Genomic DNA, 20,997 nt, shown 5'->3' on the forward strand with positions numbered 1-20,997 from the left:
TCTCTCTCTCAATTATAGACCACTAAAGTGTCTTCTACTCGTGATATTCCATGAGTTTTTGCGAGATTCTTGTAAAATTCAGCCTCTCAAAAGCATCCCTAGTTAATGAAAACTTAGGAAACATTTTCTATATGTAGCATCAAATTATCTCATAAGAATATACAAGGAATTTATATATAATTGTTGCGAATGCATGTTGCACATCCAATTTCCATTTTATGACAAGCCTAAGATGACAAGCTAACCTAAAGTTCATCGACCATTGGTTCAAAATGGTGTGAGGAGAATTGTGTTCTAATGGACCTTTGCTTGTGAACCCGTCCAGTGTTATGCATAGACTTATAAAGATATCTTAGATTGTGGATTTGTGTCGGATTAGATGAGGGGGATATAACTATGTGTGAAATGGCCAATTACTTTTTGTTGCCAAAAGCATAACATTTGGGTTCATCCTCTACTAGTTCCCCTTTATCTTTTCATACGAAAGCATGTAATAAAGGCAAAACATAAACAAGGAAATGTACATCCAAAAGAGGTTCAAGGACTACATCTGCTCATCTTTTCTGGTAGACATGGATTAGGATGGTGGTGTTTATCTTACTGAAAAATAGAGAATCTCCATTTTACTTATTTCTCATCTAGTTCGAATATATATGTTTTGATTCTTATTAGTTAATGATGCTACATTTCTCCATCTCACTCTACTTTTGTAGTCGAGAGATGAATTCCCTCAATTCGAAATTATTTGTAGACTCATACTCGATTATTTGTATGACACTTATCCATCATTGATTTGTCGTGCTCTCTCATACAAATACTTCTAACAAATTCTATTTTCCTTCATTTTTTCATGAATGCCAATGCAACTCTTATATCCATATCATTTGAAACTTTACTCATTTACATCTGCTTAATACCTGATTGATTGATTAAAAGGTCCCCACAAACCATCACGTGCCTTAAACATGAATTTGGGTAGAGTTGGTCATTAGGAATCGGCAACGGCTTGGCTTAAGCATGAACCAAACAATTTGGCGATTTGGTTTGGTTAAGGCTTGAGCTTCCTTAATTGGTTTGAGCTTGGTTTGGGATGGCTCAAGCTGAGCCGAACCGATTTGGAACAAACTAGTTAAGGCTTTACCGGCCTAGCTAAACTGGTTCAAGTTTGGAAACTCCCAAACTAGTTAAGGCTTAACCGGTTTGGTTCTGACAAGGCTAAATGGGTTAAGCCAAAACCGAACTGTTGTCGATACATATTGGTGACTAGAGTTTGAATCCCTCATAAGCATTTGATTGTTCATACCAAATTCTCGCTTCTATCTTTTGGGAGAAATGTCACAGGTACCCTAACTGATGGCACACCACCTCTATCGACAACACTAGATGCCATAACATAGAAGAGAGGAGGGTAGTTTAGTAAGGTTTTGAAAGCCCAAGGATATTTTTTGGTAATTTGGGGAAATGCAGGGGTATTTTTGGTAAATAGTGAAAATGCAGGGGAAAGGGTATTCCAGTAATTTGTTTTTCCCATCGAAATTTGCTTGTTTTCTTCCTTCCCTTTTCTACTGAGCTTTCTTTAGTAGCATGTATTGATTTGCTCTGTTTCCCATGGCAAAACCTACAGAAGAAGGAGGAGGAGAAGAAGAAGAAGAAAGAAAGAAAGACAGACAGACAGACAGAAATAAAGAAAAGTAGACAAAGATGAAGGTGAAGATGAAGATGGAAATGGAGAAGAAGAATAAAGAAGAAGAAAGAAGATGAAAAATGTAGTTGAAAAGTACAGATGGAAATGGAGATGATGACGAAGACGCAGATGGAAAACGTGATGAAGAAGAAGACACCATCTCCCATAACAACAAAAGGTAAGAGAAACCGCACTTGCCCTTCATGTTTTTGCATGCTTGACCCCATCTGCTATGGATGGCATATAAAAAAATGTTCTTTTTACTCTTCTTCTTCTGGTGATGATAATAAGAAGAAGACCCATGAAGAAAAACCTGAATTATTCTTGTCAGTAGATAATGAAGAGGAAACCACGGAAGAAAAACAGCCACAGCCAGATAGCATTTCGCATATGAAACCAGCTATGGCTTCACAATCCGTGGCCAATTATGAAGAGGAAATAATGGATTCAGAAAGGTCTTTGTACATGAAAGCAGAAAATGAACATGCATTGTCCCAGAAATTGAAGGAAAAGATGGAAGAGAATCAACCAGAAAGCATTTTGTGTGTCAAAGGATTAAAATCCACAGAAAATGGCGCATTTTCACAGGAAATGAAAGATTTGGAAGAGAAACTACGTAATGATTTGGGAAGCTTTTTGTATGTTCAACACTTGATATCCACCATTTCTGCATTGAAAGAAGAAAATGATGCACTGTCTCAGAAAGTGAAGAGTATGGAAGAGAACTTACATGGCCATTCAGAAAGCTTTTCATTTGTACACGGTTTGAAATCCACCATTTCAGTGGAAAATGAGGCATTATCTCAGAAAGTAAAGAGTCTGGAAAAGAACCCACACAGTGATTTAGAAAATGTTTTGCATAAACAAGGTTTGAGAGACGCCATTTCTGACGTGAGAGCTGAAAATGATACCGTGTTTCACAAAATGAAGAGTTTGGAAGAGAACCCACATGACCATTCAGAAAGCTACTTGCATATACAAGGTTTGAAATCCAACATTTCTGAATTTGGAGTTGAAAATGATCAATTATCTCAGAAAATGAAATACTCAGAAGAAAATGCAGGTTTGAAATCTACCATTTCTGCTTTAAAAGCAGAAAACGATGCATTATTTCAGAAAGTGAAGGATTTGGAAGGTGTAAAAGAAGAACTCTTGCTTCAACTCCGGCTTTCAAAAGAAAGTGAGAGGAATGGGCTCTCTTTGATTGAGTTTCAGAGGGCTCAAGTAAAAGAGAAAAAAGTTCTTTACCAAGGAATTTTAGGGGTTTCACTGAAGTGTTTAGATATTGAACCTTATCCACATTTTGATCGGATTGAAAGTAGTTTGAGTGCAATGCAACATGGAATGGAGAATCCTCCATGTAGCGATCTAGTTAATGTGCAAGAGAGTTTTCATCAAGAAGAAAGAACTATGAATGATGAAAAGGATGAATTAGTTGATGAAAATCACAAAGAAAAGACTATAATGCATTTGCAGGAGTGTTATCATCAAGATGAAATTATTCTGAGTGATGAAAGGAAAGAGTTACTTTCTCGAAGTCAGGGCTCAATAGCTAATCTTCAAAGGGATGATGATGCAGAAAATGATATTTTAGAAAATAGTGTTTTTCAAAAGGATGATCATGCAGAAGATGATGATTTTCATGAGTGTGATCATGCAATTAGTAATGTGGGTGCATTGCAACGTGGAAAGGAAAAGCCTCCATGTAGTCAATCACATAATGTACAAATGTGTCTAAATCAAGAAGAAAGAGTCTTAAATGATGAAAAGGGCAAGTTAGTTAATCAAGGTCAAGAAGTAAAGGATGATCGTGCAGTTAATAGTGCTAGGCCATCACAACATGGAGTGGAAAAGCCTCAATTTGGTCAGTTATGTGATCTTGTTACCATGCATGAGTATTCTAATAAAGAAGAGAGAGTCTTAAAGGGAGAAATGGAGAAGCTGGTTGTTCAAAGTCAGGAAGAAAAGGACGACAGTAGGATTATATTGCAATATGGAATAGAAAGGACTCAATGTAGTCAATCGCAGGATCTGGTTAATTTGCAAGAGTATTCTCATCAACAGGAAATAGTTCTGAATGGTGAACAGGAGAAACTAGTTGATCAAAGCCAGGAAGAAAAGGTCGATTTTCAAAAAGATGATAATGTAGAGAGAAAAGAAGAAATGGATTTGGATCGAATTGTTAGTCTAGCTTGTGGGGAAGAAGCCTATTTGCATGACTTTCTTGTAGAGGTTGATGCCCGAGTCAAATCTGGGAAGCAAGGAGATGTAGTGGACACTCCTCTCCTGCCTGAGAATCATGAAAGTGCGCTTTTTGGACACGATTCTCCTCTGAAGGCTGGTGCTACTGATACTCGTATGCAGAGTGGAAAAACCCCTGAAAGCGAAGTTATTTTCCCTTCATTAAGTGAAAGCTCTATGTCAAGCCTATGTGCCAACAAAGCAAAAACACATTCTCGTCGCCGAGTAATGTTCATAAGGGAATCTGAGAGTGAAAATGAATCTATACATCAAAATCCTTCTGGTATAGAGACACCTATAAGAGAGTTTACTAGTAAAGCAAATGAATTACCCGATATTGGAACCCAAACCAGTAAGACTGGCACAGTTTTAACTGACTTTAAAAGAGCTCTGGACATTGATTCTGAATCTGAAGAGAGTTCATATCTTTGTGCTTTACATAGAAGTAATAAGATAGAAGCTTTGCGAGACAGAGCTTTAAAGGATAATTGTAGTCCAAACTGGTCAGGTAATGCTAGTCAACACAACAGTGAAATTGATGGATATGAACTTTCGAGTGCTCAAAGAAGGAAGAGACTAAGGACCTTATCTATCCTCAGCAGACAAAAAGATTTGAAAACTGAAGCTTCTTTAGTGTTGAATAAAGATGAAGAGAGCAGCTTGAGGCATGGTAAGGCATTCATAAATGCTTTGGCAACTTCTTCGAGGACAAGAAAACGTCTATTTGAAGACAAATGCAGAAACGAAGGTACAAACGAGAGTGTCACCTCTTCTAGTCTGGATGGTTTTATTGTAAGCTCTGATGAAGAAGGTTCGAAGAGTTCCGATGGAAGTGACTCAACGAGTAGAACATGGTTATCAGAAAACAATGATCAGACTCATAATATAAAAAGGATGCAAGATCTCAAGACGAGGAATTATGCTTGGGATTATGAAGCCGAAATGCTGTCAGTCTTGGATACGGATGATGAACTCTGTTTAAGGGCTGTTTGTGCCCTCAACCGAAGGCAAACCGAGGATGAACGACATGAGAAAATTTCCAAATATTTGAATAAACGTGGTTTCAACTCTTCACATGCTGCAAGGTAAAGCTTTAATTGAATGCAAAATTTTAGCACCTTTTTTCTATGTCCATTTATTTGAATGCATGTGACAAATAAATATATTGCATCGTTGAAAGATATAATGGAAACATTGAATGTATGTCCCTCTCATACACACATGCATGCGCCTGCACACTGGCACACACATACACATTCCCTCCCACCTAATAACACATCCCGTGCAATATGCTCTCGTGACGCACTCCCACGACATGCACCACAACAGCACACATCCCCATGCACTCATGTACAAATGGGAAAAAGAAGAAATGAATCAACGAAAGAAGGTCAAAATAGAAAAACAGCTACAATTATGAAAATGATGTGCTAGTTTAGTTAGGCACATTTGAAATGATTACTTATGTAAATCTTCTTTACCATACCCCTGGTTTACTAGGAGACCAAGACCAACCATGGCTATTACCCATTAAAAAAGTTTTCAATTACTGATTTTTGCGAAAAATGAAGAGTATTAAATGCTTAAATATTGCTTTGTTGCTGTATGCATGAGGAGATTTTGGCTAGACCTAGAGGCTTATTTTTGTATTTTTTGCACATTTTTATTAATTTTATGATGTAAGGCTTTGTTGAACTTTATTTTTGCAGACAAAGGAATAAGTTATAGCCACTATTTCTAATCTATTACTGTATGCGTGAGGATTTGAGACTTTTTTAGTTTTCATTGTTCTTATATCTTATATAGATTTCATTGTAATCTATTATTGTAGGTGTGAAGATTTGTGACTTTTATAGTTTTAATTGTTCTTATATCTTACACAGATTTCATTGTTGTGTGCGAGAAAGTCGAGAGATCTTTGTCCATTATTTTTGTTATTTCAGGGCTTCTCGTTATTCCGAGTTCTTAACAGATGGCAATCCATCTGGACCTGTGAAGAAGTCAGTCAAAAACTTGGAGAAATATGATCCGTCTGCATTAAAATATTGCAGGATGCTTACTTTTATATACTCAAAGCAATTGTTTGATATGTATGTACATGATGATGATCCTTATTTTCCTTGCTAGTGGAAGGATTATTATGTACAGCTTTCAGGGTTTCTTATTTTGTGATATACATTTATCTACAGACTTGTAGGTGTAGAACAGTATCTTTCTGATAAAAAAATTTAAAGTCAATGGGCAGCTCCGATCTAAATAAATCATCCTTTATATTATGGATGATGATCCTTATTTTCCTTGCTAGTGGAAGGATTATTATGTACAGCTTTCAGGGGTTCTTATTTTGTGATATACATTTATCTACAGACTTGTAGGTGTAAAACAGTATCTTTCTGATAAAAAATTTTAAAGTCAATGGGCAGCCCCGATCTAAATAAATCATCCTTTATATTATGGAAGATCATCCTTATTTTCCTTGCTAGTGGAAGGATTATTATGTACAGCTTTCAGGGTTTCTTATTTTGTGATATACATTTATCTACAGACTTGTAGGTGTAAAACAGTATCTTTCTGATAAAAAAATTTAAAGTCAATGGGCAGCTCCGATCTAAATAAATCATCCTTTATATTATGGATGATGATCCTTATTTTCCTTGCTAGTGGAAGGATTATTATGTACAGCTTTCAGGGGTTCTTATTTTGTGATATACATTTACCTACAGACTTGTAGGTGTAAAACAGTATCTTTCTGATAAAAAAATTTAAAGTCAATGGGCAGCTCCGATCTAAATAAATCATCCTTTATATTATGGATGATCTTCTGACCAACGGATTACCATTGTATTGATGTGCTTTTGTTGTTCAGACATTTATGATTTTTTGACATGCTTCATTGTGGTATGTGGATGTGAAGGTGATGAATGAAGAGGACATGCTAATGCTGTCTCTCAAAAGTATTAGGATGTTTATGAGTTGCCCAAGTGAAATATTGCTTTTTCCGAAGTTTTATAACTATATTTAGAGCTTGATAACTTAATGCATGCATTTCCCACAAGTTTTTCACTTTCTTGACCATTTAAAATTCCTATAATGTGATAATACTTACTGTCTTTAGCACACAAATTGCTAAACAATTGGTATCATTAATTGTGCACATTGGTAACCTTGAGTTTTTCACTTTCTTGACCATTTAAAATTCCTATAATGTGATAATACTTACTGTCTTTAGCACACAAATTGCTAAACAATTGGTATCATTAATTGTGCACATTGGTAACCTTGATTGATATGGTGAGAAATAGGTTGGTATGATTAGTAATACTATGGTCTATGAACATTGAACCTTGAGTTTACAAAAGTAAGGATCTCAACCCAAGAAATTACTCCCATGCTTTGTCCACGAGTTGACGTGAATAACAAATGTAATGTCCAATTACTTTGGACATGAGAGTGAGCCTGTCACAAGTTGGAGCATTTCTCTTGGCATTTATGTTTGGAGTTGAGAACCTAAAGATGATTGAGAGGCTCACATTACGTTAGCTAGTACTTCATACACTATGAATCCATACCTTTTTCTCTCGACCTCAATATCTATATCGTGTCTTGTCATGTGAGACCATTCACAATTTGATGGGTCATTTATGATCTATTTCATGTATAATTATCTAAATTATGTCTTTTCATGTGAGATCATTCACAATCTAATGGGTTAGTTTATGGTTTATTTCATGATTATGATGTATAGTTAAGAGTCAGATAGCAATTAGTCCTATACGGTTATGTGGTATTAGTCAAAATTGTGGTCCATTAACTCTTGAAGTTGTGCGTATGTTCATATTTAAAGATGGCAATTGAACAAGATGTTCAACAATTAGAGGTCATATAAAGTTCCGATGTTACAATCATGGTCAAAGGTGTTAAGAAACATGGCGCAGAGAATGACAATTTAGCATGTGTTGCATCAAAGCCATTGGAAAATAATTGCATTGAGAGCAACGAGGTTTTGGGTCACGTAGATAATGTTCACCCAATTGCGGAGTTACTAACTACCGATGACGATCATAGACTTATTCTTTGCCCTATTGTGAGATTGATTACTAGCCAATAACACCATTGTTATTAGTTGTAGATAGTGAGGACAAGATCCGAACCTATGACATTGTTGCCATGATGGTGGTGCTAGAAAACATAGGGGGATGAGTAGCACCCGGCATTGGTTCGGTTCGGTTCAGGAATGTCAAACTCAAACCGTTTAAAACCGAACTGTTAAAAAAAATTGAAACTTAAACCGAACAGAATGGAACCACGAAACCGTTTAATTGGCAATGAAATTAAAATATGTACATACTTGCTCTAATAGCTTAGATATCAATATCAAAGGCCACTTTTGTAGATTCCTGTAATATTACTTCAAGAGTTGAGGGGTCACAGCTGCTGCTCTGTTTCCTCCGTGTTCTCTCTCCATCTTTCCTCACAACTCTCTCTTCCCCCATTCAGCTTCCACTCAGCTTCATCCCACAGCCATAACAATGGTTTGTTAATATATATATATATATATATATTTCTTTAGTTCACTTTTTTTATGCGTTTGTCTGATCATTCCTGGTAATTCTATCTTACAGGTCAAGAGAACAACAATACGCCAAAGGGTGAGTAAGAAGGAAGGAAAGAAATCAACTGAAAAGGTATGTATTTATATATGTATGTAAGTAGTATGCATGTATGTGTGCGCGTGTGTGTGTGTATATGCACGTCTCTATGTATGCACACACATATGCGTGTGTGAATATATACGTGTTTGTATCATTTTTGTATCTGTGTATGTATGTGTGTGTGTGTGTGTGTGTGTGTGTGTGTGTGTGTTGTATGTGTATAGTAACATATATACATTTAGGGTACATGTATGTATGGATGTACGTAGGTGTATATACATTTATATATGTGTATGTGAGTGTTTTTGTTTACAAATGTATGCGATATATGTAGAATGGATAGAGATATAGACGTATCATCTGTCTATAGATTGCGTAATGCTGAAAGTAATTCATGGTTTTGTGACTGGTGTTTTCCGGTTTTTGCAGGACGGTTCTTCATCCCCTAGGTAAAGTGCTTTGTTTTCCATAATTTCCTGACTCTGTCAGATATGAGTGACTACCTTTTCTTAAAGAAAAGTTTATTTGAAGACCCAATTTGTTTCAGCTGAGATTGAGTGAACTCGGTAGAGCCTTTGGTTTGTGCATATGTAGTATCACATAAGAAGGGAAAATCACATGATTTCAAAGAAAATTTATTTGAAGACCCAATTTGTTTCAGCTGAGATTGAGTGCACCTGGTAGAGCCTTTGGTTTGTGAATATGTAGTATCACATAAGAAGGGAAAATCGCATGATTTCAAGGAAAAATTTATTTGAAGACCCTATTCGTTTCAGCTGAGATTGAGTGCACCTGTAGAGCCTTTGGTTTGTGCATATGTAGAAGGGAAAATCACATGATTTCAAAGATAAACTTGTGGCTGTTGAGGAAAGATTTGTGTGCAGCTTGTATGCGTTCATGTTTGGTGTTGCATAAATGCAAGATATCTCATATGTATGAAAAAACTAGAAGCCAAAAAGGACAAAATGACTGGAGTATAGAGGGCTTGATTGCCATTGATTTTAACATTCTAGTTTGAACTTATATGCTTTTTCTTATTTAGGTCTTTGCCATTTGGCCCAATACATAATTGAGGTTTTTTTCTCCTGTATTCATTTTGTCCTTCTTAAGGGATATCAACATTTGCGAGAGGCATTCCGATGATCATCCATCCTTGTTTTAAATAGCGTTTGACTCTAATTGTTGTATACCCTGGTTCTCTTTAGTGATGGATTGAGCTCTCAGATGCAAGTGGAAAATGTTTCAAGCCTTCGGCTAAAGCGTAAAGTAAGGAAAAAGATGAAGTTCCTCTCAAGTAAGTACACAAGACTTTGCTGTAGACCAACCAGTCTTAAATAGATGCATAACATTGGCTGGTAACTTCTATCTCAGAGCTTCAAGAGACTCAACAAATATTGAGTGTAAAACCGGTTATCTCAAAGGTAACTTTCATCGAAGTTCATTTCAATATTTGATTTAATAGGCTGTCGACAGCCCACTTGCTAATGTTAGTTAGCCTTCTCTCTTCATAAAGGTGATTTTTAAACTTTCTTGAAGTCAAGGTTTTAATGATTTATCAGTTCTGTCTGACCCAAGAAATGTGTGATAAGAATTTATCTGTTTAATGTATGTATGTAAAGAAACAATTACTAAATCCCCCTTTTCATTACAAGACAAACATGGATTAAAACTTTGTAGGAAGTGTATGTTTAAAACAATAAAAAGAAATCATGCTAGATTAGGGAACCAATATTTTCATAGAACTTCATAGTTTGAGAATATTGAGCTAAATGTTTTCATGTTAGAAAAAGAAAGAAAATGAACACATTCAAAAGAGTTAATGCTTGTAGTGGTGTGCCATTATAATTTGTGTTACTCTCTCATCAGAGAAGGCGTAGCCAGAAGAAATCAGCTCTAAATTCCCTGTCTTCTCTTGCCGATGTATTACCTACATTACAAGATACAACCAAAGAAGGAAATGCAACAAAATTGCCCAAAAAGAAACAAGGAAATGCTCGCCGGAAGCTCGTGTAAAGAGTTTTGTTTTAATGATATTTGAATGCATTTTCTTAGTTTTCCAGATCTGGAAATGGTGACACTTAAATATTTATGTTTATAGGGTTCATGAAACGAAGCAATTATCAAAGGTTTTGGAACATCCAGAATTCAAATCAGATCCGTTCTCAGCAATTCAGCAACATCTTGCTAAAACATTAAGAAGTCCACAAGTTGAGGATACCATGATGAAATCGGCTACCAAGGCACATTCTAAGAAAAGGCGTCACAAACAAAAAAAGAAGGTTCTTGAACTATAATGGTTTTAAATATTCTGTCTCTATACATTCACGGGAGACTACTGTAGTCTAGGGACATAACAATACAGAACATTCAAGCAATCTTTTCCTATCTATGAATTGATGTGTTCAAAAAAATAAAAACTTGGAACAATTTTGAGATTTTATCAATATTAACAAACAAATAGTATGTAATTGGAGCTATCTTGTATCAATACTTTCAAAGGCTTGTGAAAATGCAGGATTGATGAGGACTTTTTATCTGGTAATCACAATACTAATTTCATATATGGTAGGTATTTCCAATAAGCAAAATCGTTTGTAGTCAAATCAGTCTCAGATGTATCGGATTTGTGAGCCTTGTTTTCATTGTTGTAGCAACAATTTGTAGTACTAGAATCATATACAAATCCACGGATAATCAAACATTTCTTATATCTCTTATAGTGTCTACTACTGGACAAACAAACCAGTAATCACAATACTAATTTCATATATGGTAGGTATTTCCAATTAGCAAAATCGTTTGTAGTCAAATCATTCTCAGATGTATTGGATTTGTGAGCATTATTTTCATTGTTGTAGCAACAATTTGTAGTACTAGAATCATATAGAAATCCACAGATAATCAAACATTTCTTATATCTCTTATAGTATCTACTACTGGACAAACAAACCATTAATTTTGAGAATATGATGTCTGCAATTTTCTGCTTAAAAGCATTTGAAAAATAATTGGAACTTGTCTAGAATGAGGGAATATGATGACATTCTTTTGCTTAAAAGCGTTTGAAAAATAATTGAAACTTGTCTAGCACGTGGGTTGTTAAAGAAAATGAACTCATTAAGACCAGATTGCAGGATATCTAAGTCATAACTCATCAACCTACATTGCATGCTATTATTTGGTATGGTTCATAATCCCAAAATCTATGGTCTACTAGGTATCAACAACAGTAGTAGACAAATTACAATGAGAAACTTTGTTCATTTCATAATAATTTTCATGCTATCACTTCATATGGCTCACAATCCCCTAATCAAAATGCTGTTCTCAATAGTCTACTGGACAACGAAGTAACTTTGCTTTCATGATATTATATTGTTCACAATTCCCTACTCAATAGTCTACTAGACAATGAAGAAACTTTGTTCCTATCATGATAGTTTTCATGCTATTATTTGATATGGTTCACAACCCCCAAATCAATAGTATACTAGGTTGCAACAATAGTAGACAATGAATAAATTTTGTTCATGTCATGATAATTTTCATGCTATTATTTGACATGGTCACAATCCCCAAATCAATAGTCTACTAGGTTGCAACAATAGTAGTAGACAATGGCAAAACTTTGCTCATGTCATAATAGTTTTCATGCAATTATTTGATATGGTACACAATCCCTGAATCAATAGTCTATTAGGTTGCAACAATAGTAGTAGAGAATGAAGATACTTTGTTCATCTCATAATAATTTTGACAAGTCAATCCAAATAACCAGAAACTTTTCCAAACTGAATTGGTTTTTTCAAAGATGACACCAGTTGATAGTAATCAATACTGGTAAAAGTTACTGCATGTCGTGTTCATCTTTTATTGATATATAATGACGATTAAAGCACATTCATTTATGTTATATTTGACATTGTATAGTGTCTTATTTAATGCTCTTAATAAAGCCTATGGTTAATGCTTAGGTCTTCAGAGATTAAGGATTCTTTCCAAAAATATTGTTGCCTATTTGATTTTTTTTGTAACTTACATTGGAAGATCACAATGCTGTATGGGAGATAGGATGTTAACAAAGACTGTGCAAGTACACAATTATTTATATTAGGTGATACAGAAGAACCATTATAACAATCGTCTGTACAGCCAAAATGATGCTACTAATAATTCTCGCAGCATGGATTAACACTGACTCAAGCTGGAAAGCAATGCCATGAATATAGAATGCGAAGTTGGGTTCATGCCAGGGCCTTCTTCAATTGCATCCAATGGTATCTCGTGTAGCATTGCCTGTTACAGAATTAACACTACAACACAAAATTTATACTATTGTTAGTGGTAGAATAGCCTGATTAATTATTATACTTATTTATTGTTACTATACCTGATGAAAGGGTAGAACATTGCTGCTATCCAAACTATATCTACATGATTGCTGATGATAGTGGTAGAATAGCCTTGTTGCTACTATATAGTAATAATGAAGTAGCCTTATCACTACTATATACTAATAAAAGTAGGCTTATTGCTACTACATATAGCTGATGAAAGAGTAGAGCATTGCAGCATTGCAGCTATATTGACATCTCGCTGCTACTATGGGTGAGGGCTGAGTAGCCGTGCTTCTACCTCCTGCAAGTGACTGGGTACCCGTGCTTCTACTAAAGTGGATCTACAGTATTGCTATTACTATGGTAAAGAGTATCCTTGCTTCAACTATTGGAAGTGGCAGAAAAGAATATGTAGTATAAGGAAATGAATTAATACCCATCTGCAATTTGGCAAAGATATGCACGTTGGTCCTCCCGGAATAGAACATCAGTAAAATCTGCCAAAATATGGAAATCAAAATGTTCAGAAAACCAGAGAGCTTCTTGGACAAACAAATCTGAAACTAGAATCCCACAATGCCAAGACGTACCTGCTCCGGTAATTATGGCTCCCTTGAATGTGGTGTTGCCAGTCACTAGAGCGCCCTCCAAATTGGCATTAGTAAAATTAGCCTACAGCAGTGTAGATCATCCGTTTGAATTTTCAAGCAAACACGTAAAAATGTTTTATTACATTTCCAACAATATAAATCTTGCCTTTGCAGCATTTGTTAATGAAAGATCGGCACCTCGGAGGTCAGCATCAGTAAGGTCAGCCCCTACAAATTCACATCGATTTCCTCCTCATTGGATTTCTACTACCTCAACTGTAATTTTACAATTTAAGCTTACTCTCTCCATATACAATCCGATTTTTTAGCTAATGTACCTGTAAGATTTGCATCAAAGAAAGAAGCTCCAAGCAATTTTGCTCCTCTGAAATTCACTTGCCTGAGATTCGACTATTATTCATATAAATAACCAGGTTAAGCAAAAGTCCATCATTTTGTCTTATTCAATACATACACACAATACTAAAAGGAAGCTCTTTTTTGTGTGGGTCATCCATTTATCATCCTAGGTTTCACACTTCCCACAGTATCATATCAATTTACGTGCATTTTATGGATACCTTTGCCATAATTGTTTCACTGTACTACATCCCTAGTCCCAGGCTCAACCTTGTCATTATTTCATCTCTATGGACTACAATCTTTTTCGTAAACTACATGCCACATATCATACTCTACCTTCTCACCATCTCATATTCCTTTATGGATACTCCAAAAGATTCATATGAATGTAATTTTGGCTTTTGAAGATGTTAATATAACATTTCGTTCTCTCTCTCTCTCTCTCTCTCTCTCTCTCTCTCTCTCTCTCCCCAACACACATGTAGATACCGCTTTGAAGTCCTGTTTAATAAGAGTTTTGCCACTGAAATCTCGCCCTGAGAGATCAAGTCCCCTGGTCACCTCCTGACCATAAGGTCCACCACCCTTCACATAATTAAAAATAAGAGGTTGATTTCAAAAGACCATTTCTAGAGAATTCATGAAATACATATATTGGGACACACTCATGAAATATTAACTACTCTAATTATCACTTCTCTAGAGAAATCAAGATGTATGTCTTTATGCTAATTTATGTATAGGCAAAGACATGGACACTGATATAAGAAAAGGTTAATTTCAAGAATTCCAATGCTCACGAAATTATGATCTTTGCAAACAATAAAGAGGGCCATTTCACAAAATCTATGTCTCTAAAGGTCAAGGTGATGTTAATCTCTTTGCTTCTACAGATTTATATAAACCCTAAACAAATAGGTTAACTTCAAAATGTTAATCTCTAGAGAAATAAATGTTCGGACTCCATGAATGCCCTGTATGCATATACATATATGCATACACACATGTATGTATGTATGAATGAATGTACATCGTCTGCTGTATGAATGTATGAATGTACTATGCACATATATATGGACCCAAACAAGTATCATAAAGAGCCTTCGTAGCAAAATTCTGAGAAACAGCAAATGAAAACTAAAAACGGAGATCTGGTTTTACCTTGAAAGCAAGAGCAGGGTCTGTGCAGAAGAGCACGGCAGCAACTGAAGCTGCCAAAGCAATGTTCCCAAACCTTCGGATGCTAAACGATCCCTCCTCCAAGCTAGAACTACATAAAATAAGGGTTTCTGATCCGTGCGTCTGCAGAGTAGGCTCAAAAGAATTAGAATTTCTAGGACAGGACAATTTCGAGTTTTTCCTTAGACAGGAAGAGAATGATGGGCAGAAAGAAGAAGCCAAGGAAGACTCCATGGTTTGAAGAAGAGAAAGAGATCCCAAAAAAACTAAACACAGAGAAGAGGATTCAGATGGGGTACATTATCTTCTATGTGCTCATTCAGCAATGCAAACAAGATAAATCAAACAAAATCAAACAGTAAGAACAAAAAAGGCCATGACCATCACACCCAAGGGCATTTGGCAACAACCATAATGTAAACATTAAGGGCATACATGCGAAATACATATTGAACCGAGGAATATGTATTTATGAGAGTTTGCTCATTGGACATGCCCTTACACAATATAGAGATGAGCTGTGATTTTCTCATATCAAGTGAGCGTGCCTCTTGTCAAATCATGTGATGCAAAACAATGAAAGGTATTCTGAAGTTTATACCCTAATGTCTGTACATACATATATACATACGTAAACTACGTATAGATATATACATAAGAAAGTTTCTTTGTTGGCAAATCGTCTCAAGGGAATTTAGAGACGAGTCTTTGTCTCCTTGTATCATTTGAGTGTACATGGGAATCGTGTATCACATGTTTAGAAACTGAAGATCAAGGCTCAAGATCAAGGCTCAATAATGATCGTTTTGCAGCTATAAATCTACCATGAGAAGTCATGGCATTGATAAAAACTTACATTTTGAGTGCTGATATTGTATTTTTTGATAGTGTTGAAATGTCAATATTTCAATTGAGAATAACAAAAGCTTCTCAATGTTGATTTGGCAAATTTTTGACCGTGTCTTTCTATGGATTAATAATGACATATCTACAACTTTGCTTTCAAAATGGATTTGTGTAGAGTAACGTTTAGAAGATGAAAGAGGTATGTACACATTGATGCTTGTTAGACATTCAGACATTAATCAACAAGTAGAGACTGCATGCATACATTATTTCCAATGGATTATTAACTTTGTTTTAAAACCCTTCAGACTAGTTACTAACTTACATAACATGATCATCATCATCACCCCAAATGCATACAAGTAGTCACATTATTTCCATGGATTATTAACTTTGTTTTAAAACCCTTCAGACTAGTTACTAACTTACATAACATGATCATCATCATCACCCCAAATGCATACAAGTAGTCACATCCATACATCTTAGCTATTTGTAGTATCCCATTTAGTATTAAGGTTGTAGCCTCCACCTTTTTCACACCTGACAAGTGCAGTTAAATATACACATACAAGCATGCGTATCTACCACCAAATATATCATTCTCACAAACAAAAATGGGGTTACAGATAATAAATTTCTATGCAGATTGTGGGCAAATACTGAACGTCAATGATCTGCTTAAGTGGGATATGGCATGACCCTTCCAGGTTTAACATTCCTACATTGACTATTAATATTGCTGCTCAGCAAGAAAGTTCTATTGAACTACTACCAACCTTCAAAAAGTTCATAGGAATATAACAATTAAGAGAATGAAAGTGTACACTTTTCATGTCCAGAGCCCATAAGCCCATAATTGTAGAATTACAAGAAAATAAGGTCCTGTCTGAGTGAGTCTAACATCAAACTCCCCTGAATGAATCTAACATGGACTCCCAGCTGCCTGAATGCAGCATCAACCATCTTGGATGGGATACATGTTATAATCATATTTATCAACTAGATAATCTTAGATCGGGGACCTGTTATCATTTTCATCCTGGATTGGAGACGTGTTCTTATCATCTTTATCAAGTGGACCATCCCCAATGGGAGATGTATTGTTACCTTTATGATGCAGAGGACTCTGACTCACACTCCGGCTACTACTTCCATGATGCCTTTCCACAATAGGACTAACTGAGCGACTTTGTTCTATATCACGAGGGCTTCTGGATGAACTTCGACTCACACTATGCTGCTGTTTCTTCTCCTTTCCTACAGGACTGGATCTCCCTTTCAGAGGTGATCGACTGCAAATAAATGAGTTATTATATTAGATGGAAGCGCTAGACCTTGGTTAGGGTAAGGTTCACACTCCTAATTACAAGTTTATCCTAATAAGTTTAATTAACCAGATAAAACATGTGCAAGTCTGGATCTTACTCTCCACCCAACCTGTTCAAGAAGAGAAGTGTTCTCTGTAAGATATTTTATTACTTCATGATATATTGAAAACTTCTTGAAAGTTATGTATACATCAGTATACACATATATAATTGAATCATGCTGGTTATTTTACATAATTGGCCTACAATTTTAGCATGTTTTGACTTGAAATTGTGTGGTACTGCAACAGCGTACATTTATCAGCATATGTAAGACTAAATTGGTATCAGAGCTTACACCCCCATCAAATAACCAGAGGTCTACAGCTTGTACCTTTGGAGCATCCTTACCTTGTCTATTGCTCGTGCACCGAGTTTCTCATGTGCACAATACTGATGAGCAAGGCATAGATGGCTACTCATATGGGATAATCCATAGATTAAAGAAAGTGCACATAGGTAGTCTAGACCTATTGAAAACAGAAAAGCTTTGGGCTATGAGCAAACCATAGGCATCCAGATTATAACCGACCAACAGCCATTAAATACCTAATGGGCATACTCTAGCCTTCATTTGACTTCTAAAGTAAATAATTGTGTCTTTGCTAAAATAACCAGAAATAAACAAAATGCTGACCATACCTTCGACTCTGATCGTCGCTCCGGCTCCGGCTTTTTCGCCTCTTAGCCACAGGTGATCTGGATCGGGACCTTGATTGATGCCTATAATGTATCATGTCCATAATAACACCAGGAAATGATTGAGTGATATGATACATTACTGAATGCGTCAAAGTGAAGCTTCAAAACAACCAGATTAAGAGCATATAAAAGAATGGGTGCATGACCTTGGGCTATTACGACAATCCCGCTCAATATGGCCTCCTTCTCCACATCGATAGCACTTGTTCTTCCAATCCCCAGCCTTGCAGTCTCTAGCCCAGTGTCCATCATGTCCACAATTATAGCATCTTCCAGTGCCAGGGGGAGGACCCCTACCACCATAATTATCACGAGAGGCAATGCTGCTGCCTACTCCCCCGCGAGATGGCCCCTGAAATGATTCTGAAATGCTGAGTCCAGGAAGCTAATAGCAGCAGAAAAACCCATGCACCTTCTCACTAATGATAGCCCTTTTCCCTCTAGATGCTAATCTTTTGTCTAATAACAGCTGTAGTTGCTTTCCTAAACCATTTTTTCTTCTACTGACAGCCATTTAATACAATGTTGAACATACCCTTCTCGCAAATTCCACCACGATCCGGTTTCCATCAAACGTGCGGCCATTCAGATAGTGGCGAGCTTCATCAGCATCACGGGAATCACTAAAATTCTGAACTCATAGCAAAACATCAAAATTCGGCGAACCTTTGCATACCTTCAGATACCATATCCATATATGATTATACTATATATTGTACAATAAACCATATACTATTGTACCAAGAGATACCATCTACTAAAAGGGTAGACAATAAAAACATACGCACCACAAATGCGAAATCCTGCTTCATATCTACCTCGCGAATTCTGTCACAAAGTGGGATCAGAAAAAAAGAGAAGGGCATCATGTCAAGCAGGTTACACCAGATTGTGCTCTCATCATCATCAGGGGTGAAAGCTGAAAGAAACACCATTTTCTCCAACATCCTCTTGTAACACACAGATTCAATGTTCTTTTATCCCTACAGATGCACCCAGACGACTCGCTACCAGAGTTCATCAAGTTTGGCCACCTCCACCACCACCCTCCCAAAATTTAAACTCCATGCTATACTCACGACCCAGCAAGACCTTCAACAACATTATGAAAATTAAAAAATAATCTCTTTCCAGCTGTAAGGCATATTTTTCTTCTCATCTTTCAAGCAGTTGGACTCCCTTGTGTACATAACGTGATTAGAATCCCCTCCAAACCATCCTTTCTCAAGTTCTAAAGTACTCTATTTAAGACCCTGAATTTATGAATCTGTTCAGCTAGAAATGATTAAACAATTAGATGAATGATACACATAAAACTTTGCTTGTATGTGCTTCTAACCTTCCATATTTCCTGAATAGATCCTCAAGATCACGTGTTCGAGTTCGGCTTGAAATATGGCCAACATAGAGGCGTGTTGAACCAGATCTTTCATCGTACCTTGGCATTGTTTCTGTTATATCATGAAATTAAACAAAACAACCTAGAAGACATCAGCATATACATTGATATATGTAAAAGTAACCCCAATATTATTGTTGTGATATGGAGAAATTGAAACAAGCAACCCAAGAAAAATAGAGCAGATGTATTTGATCAACGCAAAATTTACCGAGTCATTGATTCTTGGATGTGGTGAAATCAGAACAGAAACCCAAACAGCCATAGGAACATTCTTTACATATGTAATAATTGGATGTCTGTAACAATCTCCCTAGAAGGCATTAGCATGTGCATTTAGTATTTATGTATTTGTAAAATCTACTGTTTGATATCGTTTCGCTAAATTGCTGGAAGGCATACGTATTGATATGCAAATTTACCATATCATCGAGGAACACTAGAAGATTGTAAAATTTACCATGCCTTTGTTTCTGTCAAAATGGTAAAATGAAGATGAAGAATTCTACAACACGCTACTACATGTATCAACATCTATATTACACTCAAGAATTTGTTTCTAGGGTTTGAGATAGCATTAATGAAAAAGGTCTCGTTGCTTTACTCATTTTTATCTTGGTACTTGGAAATTTTTACAAAGGGAGCAAACCATTTCATAAATATACAAATCTCTAGTGGTATTTTCTAAGATTTCCTATTGAGTTCATGATTGAAAAGGAGCCTGAGTAGATCGATGGTGATTTTCTTTTACTGCTCATACATGTACAAATTCAACATTCCAGACTTCAATTGTATACATGAGAATCAGGAAATAAAATCTAATTTTTTTCTTTCTATTGTTTCCAACAGCAGGTATACAGGAAGTTATTATTATGATTATTATTTTATTATTTTTATACAGATTATATTCTCTATATATTTTTTACATTTTTGGATCAATTCGTGGTTTTTCTCATGTTTTCCTATTCAATTCATGAATCAAACAAGAAGATTTCTGCTAAATATCGTAAAGTAAAAACTGTACATATGCGATCAAGTGGAAAAAACAATCTCAAATAAAGAATTAGAGTTTTCAAACGTATTGATAGATCTCATAAGACTGATAAACACCGCACAGAGAATTTTTTCTGGAGTTTGAGAAAACAAAGCAACCAGATCTATATCAAATCAAGGTCAATACATAAACTATTTCAGAAAAGGAGAAGAAAAAACAAAAGGTAAGAAATCTAACAAAAAGAAAAAGAAAAAAAGAAAGATAAATTGATGAAATACAAACAGAGCTCATAAACTATTTCAGAAAAGGAGGAAAAAAAAAAACAGAAGGTAAGAAATCTGACAAAACAAAATAGGAAAAAAAAGAAAGGTCGACTGATGAAACACGAGACATTTATGCTCATCTTCTGTTTTAAGGAGAGCTCACCTCCAAAAGGAAACGTTTAAAGGCACCGACCGAAGAAATGAGCAAGGAAGAAAAGAAAAGGAGGGTGAAATTCAAAAGCAGAGCAGAGAGGGTTTCAGATGGAGGATTTACCTGCAGAGAGAGAGTGACAGAGATACGATCTCCAGGAGCAGAGGAAGAGGAAGAGGAAGACTCTGTTCCTCTCTGTGTCTTGACAAAGGCAATGGAAAAGCAT

The 20,997-nt window shown here is 35.9% G+C and overlaps 4 protein-coding genes across 7 annotated transcripts; 2 read left to right on the top strand and 2 right to left on the bottom strand.

Annotated features, from left to right (window-relative positions):
• The first annotated feature begins 1,644 nt into the window (after positions 1 to 1,644).
• On the top strand, positions 1,645 to 6,201 carry LOC147855021 (uncharacterized). 2 transcript variants are annotated; one of them, XM_087331240.1, is made up of 3 exons: positions 1,645 to 2,552; positions 2,667 to 5,010; positions 5,869 to 6,201. In XM_087331240.1, the coding sequence occupies exons 1-3, from the start codon at positions 1,784 to 1,786 to the stop codon at positions 6,050 to 6,052; spliced, it is 3,297 nt and encodes a 1,098-aa protein (XP_087187366.1). In that variant the 5' UTR covers positions 1,645 to 1,783; the 3' UTR covers positions 6,053 to 6,201. The 2 variants fall into 2 exon arrangements, with proteins under 2 accessions (XP_087187366.1, XP_087187365.1); XM_087331239.1 differs by having other exon boundaries at positions 1,645 to 5,010.
• Positions 6,202 to 8,324: 2,123 nt separating this feature from the next.
• Positions 8,325 to 11,180, top strand: LOC147855022 (ribosome biogenesis protein). 2 transcript variants are annotated; one of them, XM_087331762.1, is made up of 7 exons: positions 8,325 to 8,457; positions 8,548 to 8,610; positions 9,007 to 9,026; positions 9,783 to 9,871; positions 9,949 to 9,998; positions 10,444 to 10,586; positions 10,676 to 11,180. In XM_087331762.1, the coding sequence occupies exons 1-7, from the start codon at positions 8,455 to 8,457 to the stop codon at positions 10,869 to 10,871; spliced, it is 564 nt and encodes a 187-aa protein (XP_087187888.1). In that variant the 5' UTR covers positions 8,325 to 8,454; the 3' UTR covers positions 10,872 to 11,180. The 2 variants fall into 2 exon arrangements, with proteins under 2 accessions (XP_087187888.1, XP_087187887.1); XM_087331761.1 differs by lacking the exon at positions 9,007 to 9,026 and having other exon boundaries at positions 8,548 to 8,630.
• Positions 11,181 to 12,652: 1,472 nt separating this feature from the next.
• LOC147855023 (Tetratricopeptide repeat (TPR)-like superfamily protein) lies at positions 12,653 to 15,359 on the bottom strand. The gene is made up of 7 exons (XM_087331735.1): positions 15,029 to 15,359; positions 14,357 to 14,452; positions 13,843 to 13,915; positions 13,671 to 13,732; positions 13,505 to 13,586; positions 13,351 to 13,411; positions 12,653 to 12,890 (listed from the first exon to the last, which is right to left on the bottom strand). Exons 1-7 carry the CDS (start codon positions 15,278 to 15,280, stop codon positions 12,839 to 12,841), a joined length of 678 nt encoding a protein of 225 aa, XP_087187861.1. The 5' UTR covers positions 15,281 to 15,359; the 3' UTR covers positions 12,653 to 12,838.
• A 1,313-nt stretch (positions 15,360 to 16,672) lies between these two features.
• LOC147855024 (serine/arginine-rich splicing factor RS2Z32-like) lies at positions 16,673 to 20,949 on the bottom strand. Of its 2 annotated transcripts, XM_087330941.1 has the most exons (7): positions 20,901 to 20,949; positions 19,304 to 19,417; positions 18,753 to 18,792; positions 18,500 to 18,595; positions 18,111 to 18,316; positions 17,905 to 17,985; positions 16,673 to 17,187 (listed from the first exon to the last, which is right to left on the bottom strand). In XM_087330941.1, the coding sequence occupies exons 2-7, from the start codon at positions 19,408 to 19,410 to the stop codon at positions 16,905 to 16,907; spliced, it is 813 nt and encodes a 270-aa protein (XP_087187067.1). In that variant the 5' UTR covers positions 19,411 to 19,417; positions 20,901 to 20,949; the 3' UTR covers positions 16,673 to 16,904. The 2 variants fall into 2 exon arrangements, with proteins under 2 accessions (XP_087187067.1, XP_087187066.1); XM_087330940.1 differs by lacking the exon at positions 20,901 to 20,949 and having other exon boundaries at positions 18,753 to 19,056; positions 19,304 to 19,420.
• Positions 20,950 to 20,997: the final 48 nt, after the last annotated feature.

Source organism: Azolla caroliniana, unplaced genomic scaffold (assembly GCF_043228905.1).
Source record: "Azolla caroliniana isolate FFs.n. ecotype wild unplaced genomic scaffold, voAzoCaro1.0.p SCAF_15, whole genome shotgun sequence".
Taxonomy (NCBI): domain Eukaryota; kingdom Viridiplantae; phylum Streptophyta; class Polypodiopsida; order Salviniales; family Salviniaceae; genus Azolla; species Azolla caroliniana.